Source organism: Ostrea edulis, chromosome 2, assembly GCF_947568905.1.
Source record: "Ostrea edulis chromosome 2, xbOstEdul1.1, whole genome shotgun sequence".
Classification (NCBI taxonomy): domain Eukaryota; kingdom Metazoa; phylum Mollusca; class Bivalvia; order Ostreida; family Ostreidae; genus Ostrea; species Ostrea edulis.
In genome coordinates this window covers 87,870,304-87,884,297 of record NC_079165.1, presented here as the reverse complement: position 1 = coordinate 87,884,297, position 13,994 = coordinate 87,870,304, and the positions used below count along the sequence as shown (strand labels likewise).

General features: G+C 34.5%; 1 protein-coding gene across 6 annotated transcripts in view; it reads right to left on the bottom strand.

Annotated features, from left to right (window-relative positions):
- Nucleotides 1-13,191, bottom strand: part of LOC125681419 (fibrocystin-L-like) — a 56,685-nt gene extending 43,494 nt beyond the window's left edge. For 3 of the 6 annotated variants that reach the window (XM_048921496.2, XM_048921498.2, XM_048921497.2), the window contains exons 1-11: nucleotides 13,084-13,191; nucleotides 8,355-8,426; nucleotides 7,939-8,080; nucleotides 7,477-7,573; nucleotides 3,577-3,634; nucleotides 2,764-2,857; nucleotides 2,364-2,420; nucleotides 1,473-1,546; nucleotides 1,087-1,129; nucleotides 909-979; nucleotides 621-821 (exon numbers count right to left, since the gene is read on the bottom strand). In XM_048921496.2, the coding sequence (XP_048777453.2) occupies nucleotides 621-821; nucleotides 909-979; nucleotides 1,087-1,129; nucleotides 1,473-1,546; nucleotides 2,364-2,420; nucleotides 2,764-2,857; nucleotides 3,577-3,634; nucleotides 7,477-7,573; nucleotides 7,939-8,080; nucleotides 8,355-8,426; nucleotides 13,084-13,150 (976 nt within the window). In that variant the 5' untranslated portion in view covers nucleotides 13,151-13,191. The remainder of the gene's footprint in view (nucleotides 1-620; nucleotides 822-908; nucleotides 980-1,086; nucleotides 1,130-1,472; nucleotides 1,547-2,363; nucleotides 2,421-2,763; nucleotides 2,858-3,576; nucleotides 3,635-7,476; nucleotides 7,574-7,938; nucleotides 8,081-8,354; nucleotides 8,427-13,083) is intronic. The other 3 variants (XM_048921500.2, XM_048921499.2, XM_056155338.1) reach the window with 2 other exon arrangements.
- Nucleotides 13,192-13,994: the final 803 nt, after the last annotated feature.

The window sequence follows — 13,994 nt, the reverse complement described above, 5'->3', positions numbered from 1 at the left end:
AACTTTTTATTAGCTTTTGGTATCAAAATAATTTTTTTCTATATAAAAAACAGATATTATGGGACCTGTGAGTTTTACCTTTACAAAATGATTACCTGATGATACAGGTGTTACAGGACCTGAGATTTTTACCTGTATAAAATGATTACCTGATGATACAGGTGTTACAGGACCTGAGATTTTTACCTGTATAAAATGATTACCTGATGATACAGGTGTTGTAAGACCTGTGATACTTACCTGTATAAAATGATTACCTGATGATACAGGTGTTGTAAGACCTGTGATACTTACCTGTATAAAATGATTACCTGATGATACAGGTGTTGTAAGACCTGTGATACTTACCTGTATAAAATGATTACCTGTTGATACAGGTGTTATAAGACCTGTGATATACTTACCTGTATAAAATGATTACCTGTTGATACAGGTGTTATAAGACCTGTGATACTTACCTGTATAAAATGATTACCTGATGATACAGGTGTTATAAGACCTGTAATACTTACCTGTATAAAATGATTACCTGATGATACAGGTGTTATAAGACCTGCGATACTTACCTGTATAAAATGATTACCTGTTGATACAAGTGTTATAAGACCTGCGATACTTACCTGTATAATATGGTTGGACAGGAGGCTGGGCTGGCGTGTCACATGTTATCTCCGAGTCAGACACCAACTTTAGATTTGTACATGGTTCACCACCAACTTCCACTCTCAATGTTTTCTCTGTGTTGTTGAAGAAGCGACCGGTGAGTTTGATCTGGGTACCTCCACTGGTGCTTCCCAAGGATGGGGTGACCGAATTGATGACTGAAAAGTTGAACAGTAATATCAACAAGGAGAGATAATCAACATACAAAGAAAGTTGCAGGACTTGATTAAAATTGCCTCACATACCTGCGTAAGTCTGAAACATTTGGATAACATTGTTTCCACTGTACTTTAAAACATCATTCACAGGGAGAGATCTATAATATTTGAAAAATATATAATGTTTCATTCCATGCTTGTAATAATTACGAAGTTTATTTTGAGATGGAATAAAAGAATGCCATGTTTTATGAATGCAGCAAACCTTCCAAACTGTCCCTCCACAATATAGCTGATGTTCCCATTGGCTGAAATAAAGTAAATTCAAAGACATTTATTCCCATTGGCTGAAATGAAGCAAATTCAAAAGAGATTTATTCCTATAGGCTGAAATAACGTAAATTTAAAGACAATTATTCCCATTGGCTGAAATGAGACAAATTCAAAACAGATTTATTCCCATTGGCTGAAATAAAGCAAATTCAAAAAGATTTATTCCCATTGGCTGAAATAAAGTAAATTCAAAAAGGAGTTATTCCCATTGGCTGAAATATATAAAGTAAATTCAAAGTGATTGCCATGATAATTCATATCAGCAATATATTTCTTATTTACATCTTTAAATGAACATTTTTCCAATTCTTCACTTACTGACATATGTTCCTGTTGTTTGGCAAGTAAAATACCCCTTTAGGCTGGTTTCACTGTTTAAGCCTATTCCAAAACTGAAATATATAATTATCATATCATGAATAACTTAACTATACATTCATAATATCATGTATAACTGATTGAAATATACATTAAAGATAATGTAAAAAAAAAATTAAAAAATAAAGATGTGTTTGTGAAACATGTACTGATGTCCCCATATAGCAGAAAAGTTGATAAAGGCCAAGGTTAAAACTTTTTGCAAAAGTAGGTCAAACCCCAAGATCAAGGTCATGAATTCATAACATTTGCTATCTAAAGATGTAAACACTGCTGGGTCTATTCTTAGAGTCACTAGATAAATCAGAAACACATTCCACACTGCACTTTATTCACAATCAGCTCAGTCAATTTAATTTCCTTCTCCACACAAAAGCACCTCCTTTTACAGAATAGTCATTAAATAAGATCTAGAGTTAAGAGTTATCTCTCTTGTTATATCAAATCGCAACCCATTTTAACAAAAGAAAGGTCTTGTCAAAAAAACCAAAAAAACACATGCGAAGAAATGAAAGCTTGATCAACAACCAATCAAAAGTTATGGACAAGCTTAAAGTTTTTCAAAAGTAGATCAAACCCCAAGATCAAATGTGACAATTAAGTCAAAGATTTTAGTACCATAATAAAGGTCTTGTCACATTACTTGGAATACCCATGTGAAATATGAAAGTCCTATCACCATCTATTCAAAAGTTATGGCCAAAGTTGAAGTTTTTGCAAACAGACAGGAAGACAGGAGGACTGACAGACAGACAAAGGTGATCAGAATTCTCGTTTGAGCCTTCAGCTCATGCGAGCTAAATAGTGAAGGTCATTCTTAGCATTACTTACAATGTATCAGAGCCATCTGGTTTCATCTCGCACTTGTATCCCTGTGGAGCATAAATCCTACGAGCAGAAGAAATTGAATCATTTAAAACATGATTATGCATTACTTTATCAATAGTCAGTTTTATAGATCTATACCTGGTGTGTTCAACCTGAGTTGTAAAGAATAATATGGTTGTCCAGATACATGTACAAAAACAGGGATGATTTAACACTATCAGACTCGATATGTTATCGCCTTCACAATCATCGAAAACCTGCAACAGTCTCTCTCACTGTCAACTGTTCAGTGTTGCAGACCATCTCATTTCAGATTTTAAAAGTGAGTACACTTACACACAAAATCTCTTGATATGCAGTGACTGCATTTTGTTATTTGATGATTAAGTAGTAAAATTTCAACCTAAGAAGTTTCTCCTCTCTTCCATTGTCACTCTCGGCGATGTTACTGCCATATCTAGTGGTGACGATTCTACCCCTCAACGTCAAAAGTGTGCCTGCATAGGTAAAAATCAACGTCAAAAGTGTGCCTGCATAGGTAAAAATCAACGTCAAAAGTGTGCCTGCATAGGTAAAATATTGTACATCACCCTCAAAAGTGTGCCTGCATAGGTAAAATATTGTACAAATAATTCAAAAGTGCATGTCCCTGCATAGGTAAAATATTGTACATTTAATTCAAAAGTGTGCCTGCATAGGTAAAATATTGTACATTTAATTCAAAAGTGTGCCAGCATAGGTAAAATATTGTACATTTAATTCAAAAGTGTGCCTGCATAGGTAAATATTGTACATTTATTCAAGAGAGAATAAATCAACCATTTCAGGTCCTTCCATCCAGAGTAGTAAATGACCAAAAGGGCACTTGTGAAGCAAAGGTCTACTGACAAAGATATACCTGATGAAGTTCAAGTATCTGCACATTGAATCTGATTGACAAAAATTTTGTGCCTCGATCATGTGAATTTTTTCCCTGTAGGCTAATCCTGCACATGTCATTAATTCATCAATTTAGCACACAAAATGTAATTCACTGTGCATACATATGAATGTCTACGATCTGTCTGGAATTTCATAAAAGTCAGTGCAACCCTGTTTCATGCATTATCAGCACTGAGAGCTGTACAGTCTGTGCTTGGACCCAATACTAGCACCATGCATCCACACATATAACATATATAACCAAGGAATGTCAACAAAGAAAACCTCTTTTTACCTGGTTCTCCGGATCTGGGGTAAACTTCTTCAATAGTTGGTGTTGCCCAAGAATTGGTCTGCAAGAGAAAAAATTACCCGTAAAAATGACAGCTACAGTCATTTAACACAAGGGAAAATTCAAACAGGTAATTAGGTCATGCCAAAGTCACATGATTTGCCACCGTGATATATCTTGATTTCTTATAAGTTAACATTATAGCTTCTTCAACATACTAACAGCACAGTGACAAAATTTATCCATCGAAGCGCGATTTTCTTCATGTCGGGAATTAAGCCATTGATTCCGAATTGATATCTGTTGGAGTCTGGTGTATTTGGTATAATCTAATATTTAGCAAAATGTTATATGTCGCAACTGTAATCTCAGCTGAGATTCGGCTCCACTGGCTATTTGAACTGCACAATGCCTTCACAGAACCTTCGTAATTAGTACATTCAGCTTTGGTCGGTGATCTGCAACTAGGTGACATTGCCGCTTGCTTCAAATAAGTTATTTGACTATTTAGTATTAACCCTGTATCACTATTAATGCTGTATTGCTCAATGTCTATATATAGGTATGTAAATTCCATAATATGTCTTACGGCATGACCGTGTTTGAGGGTGAAGCAAAAAATATTGGCCTTAGTATCAAGATCCATAACTGGACAAAAAATATCCCGAAATATTAGCATGCGTGATGATAGAGCTCAATCAAAGTATTCTAACTTACACATTTTTGATCCGCCTATTCGTTGAATGCAGGAAACGCTATGCAACTGATGTAAACAGTGCATTGTGACGTCATATTCAGCGTCGGTGTTTACTGTTTAGCAAATTATACAAACAGAGGAAACGTACAATTCGTGTTTTAAATCGAGGAGTGATTATATATGATTATAAGAAAATATTAAGATTTACATGCTTTTACAGATTTTATGTAACATCTCAGAACGACGTGAACTTGAGTACACGAGATTCAAAATGGAGAAATACATGTCCACGCGATAGAATTCGAATCGACACCATTGGGACCAAAATTTTCAAGTTCCATAGGTATGGTTTAATTTTTCAATAGTTTTCTATATTTTCCTTTTAAACATGTATATAGATGTTACCTATAGGGAGAGCTCAGATCTCACGGCCCTTTGGGCCGTGAGAGGGCTTTGCCCTCTAATAAAAATTATCACTAAATTTTAATCCCGTGGGAATCCGGGTTAGATTAGATCCTCATGCAGTGCCTCTTAATTGCTAGTCATAAGATGCAACTAAATGGGTCAGTCCTTCAGATGAGACCACAAAATTAACCAAGATCTCATGGCACAGGCAGTTGTTTCATACATGGGTCATGTACACCCCCTCCTTTAATACTGATACGTACCTGAATACCAAGGAGAGGGTGACCCACGCCTGTGATAGAGGGCAAAGCCCTCTCACGGCCCAAAGGAAAGCGGAGCTCTCCCTATAGGTAACACATATACATGTTTTAATACAAGGAAAATATAGAAAACTAGTGAAAAATTAAACCATACCTACTAAAGCTCTACAGAGCTTGTGTTTGATATGTTGAATGTATATAGTGCCGACTTTAAATAAAATTTACTTTACTTACTTTACTTTATGGAACTTGAAAATTTTGGTCCCAATGGCATTGATTCGAATACTAGCGCGTGGACATGTATTTCTCCATTTTGAATCTCGTGTACCCAAGTTAACCAATCGGGGCCCCTCGCCCTTTACGTCATTTTAAGATTGAGTTACAAAAGGAAAACAGAAAAAATACTCGATCTATATACATAGATAACAGTATTTTTTTCTTTTATATCTATATATTGATCAAAATTCAGATACCTGCATGTGGTCTATGATACAACCAAGTTTACCAACCAATAAATGATCATGACTTCCATGGCGCAATATTTTATCTCCCGAAATTGAAGAGCTCCTATAGTTTTTTTTCCTTCAAATTATTAAAACAGACTATAGGAACTCTTCAATTTCAGGAGATAAAATATTGTGTCATGGAAGTCATCATTTGAACGGAAAATTTAATGGTAGTTTTTAATTTATTCGATCAGTGCATACTATCTATTCAAGATATATTACTGGATTCAGGTACTCTTCACACAATTGCTCTGAAAAAATATAGTTCCATTCATGATCAGCAGATACAGGATTACAACAAATGTATAGAATATCGATGTGTATGTAATACGTGGGAGAAAACAAAATTAAAGTCAAATGTTTTTAAGAAAAATCACCCCCCCCCCCCAGAAATGTATATAAGAAGTGTTCATATTCCTACGCTAGCTGCCTCCTCAGTCTTTTCACGAAATATAGGTCATTCTTCGATTGAAATTTTTTTTCACGATTGATTATACAATTATATTACTTTGATGAATATTGTTCGTTAATTATCATACAATTTCTTCTGAGAGAGAATGTTAATCATTAATTTATGTGGGGTTTTCCCATTGTTTAATGACGGAATGCGTATACAACACTCAACACCTGGATTCGGACCACAATTAAAAGGTGAAGGTCACCAGTCTGAAGATATTTGCAATATGTCTATTTATTTTTTTAAGGGTTTCTTTGCTGGTAAGGTTATACCATACACAAAATTTGGAGAAAGTGTAGATTACATCAATCCTTCTGGTTTTTACCATTCTAAAGTTCACATTAATTTGTTACATGGTAAAAATTAGAGTACAATTGTATTTATTCCGAGAGATTTCAATTTTTTCATGTCTTTGCTTTGAATTTTCATACAGATATATTAGGAAAAATTTGGGAAGAATGATGAAGTAAGACTGGTTTGATAGGGAAATTTTGTGATAAAAATGATCATTTTTAGCAAAAATTAAGCCTGCACAAAGTATGTGCCCCAATACGTTGTATTAATAGGTATACGCATTCTCATGCAGTATTTTTAAAGCTATACTTTTCTGCTGTATTTTAATAAATTTGCCAATCCCCAACTTCCTTGATTTCCTTCTTTATCATTCGACAAAAAAGCATAAATATCTTTGTACCGTATTTGTACCATCTATCCATTTTTTCATATGTCTTGCAAGCACCGGTGTGTGCACTGTTTGCTAGTGACAAAAGACTGGTGACGGTATTTGTTACGGACATGAAGGACTATACACCAGTTTCATAACAAGTGCACTCTTTTCTTAGAGATCAGCTGAGCATAGTGAAAATTCAAGTAAATTAAAAGTCGAATATCTTGGATATGGGGTAACCCATATCTATTCTTGTTATTATGGAACTTACATACCTAGAAGATAAGCAATGCAGCATTTATAGTGATAGAGAGTTAGTTTAACAGCCAAATCACTTCTTTGGAGTGAACGACAGTGTAAACCAAGTGTACCTGCATTAATTGCTAAACCGGACAAAGCTGAATTATGTAAATATTACTACCCACCCACCCACCCCTTTTGATAAATTTTTTTTTTGGTGGCAATAATTTCTCTGAAATGTGTGAATTCCCGGTCTATATATCATCCCTATTTCGATTTATATAATCGTTTCACACTTTATGTAAGCTTTGGAGATTGGCCTTCTACCGATATAATAAAATAGCATTTTATTATACTGGTAGATGGCCAATCTCTAAAGCTTACAAAAAGTGTGAAACGATTTAATCGTTTCACATGAATCGCAAGAGGGATGAGATAGACCGGGAATTCACACATTTCAGAGAAATTATTGCCACCAAAAAAATTATCATAAAAGGGGGGGGGGGGTAATATCCATACTTCAGGTGCCTGTGATTTCCATAGACACTTGAGACAAAAAAGAAGCTTGTGTACCTTTTTGAAAGAATTCTTTTTATTTTTACGAGATTTTGTTTGAGATCGGAAAGTCCCCAAAAATATTTTGTATATTCTAAGTGCGCCTCCGTACTTACCTCGAAGTTACATTTCGAGGAATCTTTTACACAGAGACTCGTAACCTCTTTTCCATCAACTTTGACCCGGAAGGAGTATTTTCCTGCTGGTAACGGCCTAAACAATAAATCGATTTTCTTACATATATATCAATATAACGGCCTAAACAATAAATCGATTTTCTTACTATATATATCATTATAAATGGATTCAGCGATTACATGATAAAATTCAAATAAACTTGAAAAGATGAAACCAAAATGTGTTTCGTGAAACACGTAAAGTATGCTCTGCGCTTAACTGGCCGTGTTCAATAAAGATTAAAATGACCTTAATTGATGACCTTGATCTTTGATCTTGAACTTTCAGTTCATTAAGTATGAAGTGTATCATAAAAAGTTTAAAAGTTACGAGATTAAAGAGTTGTATGAGATCGACAGATCAACTGGAGACACTATAATTATAATTAAAGAGACACCGACGGGGTAAAGAACTGGATCTGGTTTTCGTTGCTCCCGTCCTTGTGTATTTCTGTCGCATAAGACTGCGTTCCTGAAACAATTGTCACTTCATTGCCGAGATTTTCGTTCCCGCTCCCCCAGTTAAACTGGTTGGCAGCAAAGCCTGAAATAAAAATTGAAGCGTTTTGAAATTCTGTTCAGTAATTGAATTTATACATATTTACATGTTTTTGGGAATGCTTAACGATGTGGTCGTTTTGATTTTAATTTTGCTTCAAATTAGTATTTACAAGGAGGGGTTATCTCCGTTTTGGACTGTTGTCTAATTGGCGATAAGATATGTTCAAATCAAATCATGCGGAACATTGCTATACTTATAATATCACCGACAACCAACCCCCCCCCCCCTCCCCCGATTTTGAGGATATGTAACTTACCGCTGCCGTATAACGTAACCTTGGTCCCACCGTTGGTGCTCCCCAATCTGGGATCAATGTGTGTTACCTCAGCTAAAAATAAAACAAATGTACATGTACAAGAGAGAGAGAGAGAGAGTTAAAACAATTGCTATGATTATGAAGTTTTTATTAGTAATCATATTCACGGATAATATGCTTAGGTGTAGAAGCTTCTTACGTGAAACATACAACGTGTACCAATAGATTCGCGCATTCCCTGATAAGTATCTGAACACTATGACCGCAGTGCTCTTACAACTAATTATAGCGTATCGTCCCAAGGTAATAATTTGGCATATGCATATGAAAATTTCAATGTCATCTAAAACTTATATTTCTTTTCTTTTTTTAAATAAATGTTACGAGTTCTTTGAGAGACGATTTATGCATTCTTGCAAACTATAATACATGCATGGGGATCATTAGCTGAATTTCAAATAAACTTGACCCATCCACGACCTCACATAAAGCATAAAAAAATTCGACCAAAGTATTCCTCATACATTAAAATCAAAATTGAAATATTTGATTGTACGGTTCAAACGTGGAACATCTCTGACGGTACGAGGTAAATCGGTCCTCAATGACTGTTGAAATCGTTCGACAAAAGTTTAAATTTAGACCTAATGTAAACGTGCGGCGCATTCGGTCCAGAATGGGAACGACCGTGGTCCCGTCTAGAAGGGCGCGTAATTAGTACCCATGGGGTGCACGGTAACCTTTTATCCTTTTAGAATTATGCAAGATTTGTCTCAGATTAATTTGCGAAACGCCGCACAAAATAATCATAATAATTTGTTCATAATTTTACAAAAGTTTTATCGCAATACACAGAAATCAATAACATTAGAGTTTAGAGTAAATTTAATTCAATAACTTTTACATTTATATAATGCAGTTCAGTCGACGGCGTGTTTACTTTTTAATTAGTCCAGTCCGCTAGCGCGGACGCACGATGTTTATACTATATTTTAAATTTTGTTTATCTTTAACTTAAATGAATGAGTTCGCCAGGTCCCGGTAAACATAGTAACATTGATAGCGTGTTTCACTTTGGATGTTTTCATGTACATAATTTATGAGGACGAAATTAAATTCAAATGGGGATTACTCTTTGTAGTAAAATATTAATCCAAATTTTTGTAAAATATTGAATATGTATATGGTAGCAAATTCAATAAAAGGTATACCGTTTATTTTGAAATTAATTGATTCCTGCTATATACTTTAAGTTATGTAAGAAATGCAACGTTTGTTATAACAAGTTTTCTTTAACACGAACGAGATAGATCTACATTCGATTTGTTTAAATTTTTTGATCCACTTTTATATCATCGGTCTTTGATCAATTGATGAGAATTGACATTGCCATGGCAGAATACGAATTGTTTTGGTGAACAGGCAGATGATTTGAACTGAACAAGTGAAGAGAAAATGGAGCATGTTGATTTGTTAATAAAGAATGGGGTTTTATCAACAATTTAAACAGTAGTTTGGACTTAAGAGAAATTATCTTTTATGCTGTATCTCTAGGTAAATAGAAATATTCTAGTATTGACACTTTTCTTTTGAACGTCAGAACATTTTCATTGAAAATCACAAGAACCGACAACGCTTCTTAAAGATAAGTATTTAATATCAATAAATTTGTCTGTTGGTAGCTACGATTTAACATATTTATCGATTCTCAATTCTCGAGACAAAATAGAATAATAGAGCAAACACCCATCTAATGATTTTATTCTAAAATCACACCACTGTTATTATCCTTCTTTCCTCTCAAACATGGTATGAGCTGAAGTCAAAAGCACACTAAACACCCAAATCTGTCAAGTCGATATAACATCGCACTTGAAAAATATGATTGGCACACTAAACTGTTTGTATTTAAAGCAAACTTCTTCACGATTGAGAGGCATGGACAAAATATTAACGGGGTTTAATAAGTATACATACATGTACGTGTAACTAAAAATTGTATATTCATTTTTCAAAAAAGAAAAAGTAACACAGAAAATGAACTTCCAATGATGTCATGATCTTCATTTGAAAAAGTGACAACCTGAACAAATGACTTTTGCTCCATTTTACATATACAGATGGTTATCTCCCCTGATTCCATTTTTTCATCAATGTTTTGTAGCGGTACATTGTTCAGTAGGCCGCGACCCCTGGCTTGTATTACACATGTAATATCATGAATATTGTAAAATATTAATCACGCTTCGTGATCCTTTGAATCAACGCACTGAAGCCAACGCGATTATTGACGTTTTAGTGGGTATGTACATATGATATCTTGTAAATTTCAATAAGCAGTTTAAAAATCATTTGCACCAATAACTTTTTTCTTGTTAAACAATATCAGGAAAATCTACAGTTAGAACATATATGCAAACTCAAAACATAATTTACTCATGGGGAGACCTTTTGAAACTTTGTTATAAATCAAACGATTCTGTGTTTTTCCGGGGTGAAGTCTTCAAAGGTCTCTCTCTCTCTCTCTCTCTCTCTCTCTCTCTCTCTCTCTCTCTCTCTATATATATATATATATATATATATAATACATGTATATATATATTTCCATGCTGTTGATATTTTCTTAACAGAGCAGCTAAATATGGAGGACTTTCTATTTCTACGGTGGAAAACCCTCACGATAAATGCAGATAATTGGTTCCCAATAGAAAAGAACATATGTTATCCTGGGTAAAAGTTCTCCCCGAGAATAATCTTTGCTGACACCACATTCCCAAAGATTTTTACTATGAAAATGAGTCTGCTCACACCATCCTCCTTCACAGGGGCTAAACCTGTTTAAATATAAATTTATGGTATCAGAGTTCGGGCCCAAAACGGGCTTGACCCCTGTGTCCTCCTTAACAAAATCAACAACAACACCCACTCACCCCACCCTCAAAGAATCCCATGGGCGATAGTAAAAGATTTGGTTGTTATGGAAAACAAACTAAATGACTAATCTACAGATATCTTCTCTTGTTTTAAAGAAGAAGTATTATTGTGGCCTCAGTCTCACCGAATGAATGTTAATTTTTCACTTATCATTCCATATGGGTTGAAGTTATTCTTGAAATGAAACCGGGGGTGGTTGCGTAGGTCGGGGTTCATGCATACTTGATTTAGCTTTTACTTCTTCCGTTTTGTATCTACTAGCAATACTGTTACATGAAAAGAGAAAATCAGTTCTAACGAGTTTCAAAACTTTGCAAACGAACTCTGGCGGAAGTTTGGGCGACGGAATTTGGGTTTTCAAGTACATGTACATTATGTACTTCCAAGAAATACAATTAATTCCTTATTTCAAAAACAGTTTTTACCCAATTTAACAAAATAAGGTCATAACCCTAGCATTAACATGCACTGAAATTACATCGTTTCCCCTCCATTTATTTTGTTATTCGTCATGGCGATTATTAATTTTTGCGTCATGTCCCGGGTACCTCAACACGATATGATGTATTAGCAATGAATTTGCAATTGGCCGTGAATTAAATATCTATATACTGTGGGACGCGTCTGCGTATTTGTGCCAAATTTCAACAAACAACCAGTCCACGACACATTCAAATGCCGAAGTGTAATATAAAGTCAGTGTTCAATATACAGTGCCCCCTATTGACCAGTCTGATTAAATACAGACCTCCGATCTCGCTAACCTCCTTTTTTCTAACGAGTGGACATTTTTATCTTTTAAAAAAAGGGGGGGGGGGATTGGAGGTCTGGCGTTAACACACTTCATGAAGTATGCCGGCGTAAAGCGTCACAGTTCATACCCTCACGTATATTCAAAAACAAATTTTATTTCTGTCTTCGCAAACTTATTAGAAATCAAACAAAAATACAACCCCCAATTTTCAATAGGATTAACAAGTTTAACTTAACACATTTGACTGGTTCTGATTGGCTAACATTCTTGATTATGACTTTTTTTACCCGGAATATTCGATCTACCTTTCACTTTTAGATGAGAGAACTCGTGAAGTTCTCGACGTGATGCCCCTAACGTTAATCCGTAGATTACCAGTATCTATCACTTTTCATGACTCGGGCACTCAATTTTGAACCGTATTTATAAATGTTTCTAAAATATTGTTGTATTGGATTTTATTTTAGTCTTTTTTTCATCATCAATAATTTTCAAGGTTACGACACCTATCAAAGTACTTTTTGGGGGGATCATTAAAGATTTCATCGATTTTGTTTTCTGCAAAGATTTACATTGTATTCAACATACTTTGCATACATTAGTGTATTTTCTATCAGATGCAAATATCCATTATTTAACACAGCACATTAATTTTTGACCTTTGATAATCTAAGTGATAAAACCAAAACAATTTCCATGATGAAAAATTCCACAACAAACCAACCGTGGTGGTCATTAACTAAGTTAATGACGCGTTGTTTCATTATTTGCAATACATACATGTATGAAAATTGATTTGGCGTAAATAGTGATAGTTGTTCTAATAGTACGGACCTGGTACCCATCAATCCAAGCATTACAGGAAACAATTCAAACAGCATTTAATCCATAATATAAAAGTGATGGTAAAATGAAAATGAGAAATTAAAAATTAAAATTAAAAAAAAAACAACAACAAAAAACATGAATTTTGAAAAAATAACTTACAACTGAACATGTTTGGAGTATTTTTCTAATGATAGATTTTAAAATTCAACTCACAGCTGAGTACGGTTCCCAAGATCGATAGAGAAAGGAAGACCACACTAGTCTGCGGCCTACGGAGCATTCTTGCCGATGTGTCTTATCAAACTGACCCCCAAATAAGCGACTAAATTAATTATAAATGCAAGATGTTCAAAAGAAAAAAGTAAATCCTACGCATTGATCTGATTGGTCGAAAGAAATTGGCTTATCCAAACAGATTCCAGGTTCATTTATTGATAGCCCGGGTTTTAATTTCATTATTTGCTCCATTTCGGTATTTTAGACATATGCGATTTAAATGCTAAAATTTTTATTCTTAAAAGGCAGGAAAAATCGTACCCGCCTTGTTTTTTGGAGAGAGAAACATGGAATCTCTCTCTCTCTCTCTCTCTCTCTCTCTCTCTCTCTCTCTCTTTCTCTCTCTCTCTCTCTCTCTCTCTCTCTCTCTCATATTGGAAAATAATACACCAATATTTGCCTCTCTCATTCCTAAATTTTCTTTCGATATTTTTGGACTGTGTAGTGTTTTCCTTCGACTCTTTTATCATGGCATTGAGTATGCAGACTGACACAATGGTTTCGATTTAACATCTGTCTTATTTAGGTCAGATCCACCAATACATACATTAACAATCGAAAGAGATTACAAAGCGCATAGTAAACAATTTTCTTAAACTTTAAGTCCGTGCTACCAGTTGTTTAACTTAGTAAGCAATCCAAGTTCAATGCGCACAAAAATTGAGTCATTTTAATAATGTTCTGATTAAAAGCAATTACAAAAAACTTAACATGTGAAAATAGAAAAAAAATATATATACAGGATACAGGAATAATACACATCTTTAAAGCTGAACTTTTGTTTTAAAAAAAAATGAATAGTTTTCTTCCTCTTATTCCTTGTCCAGATACTTTAGAATTCAACCTGG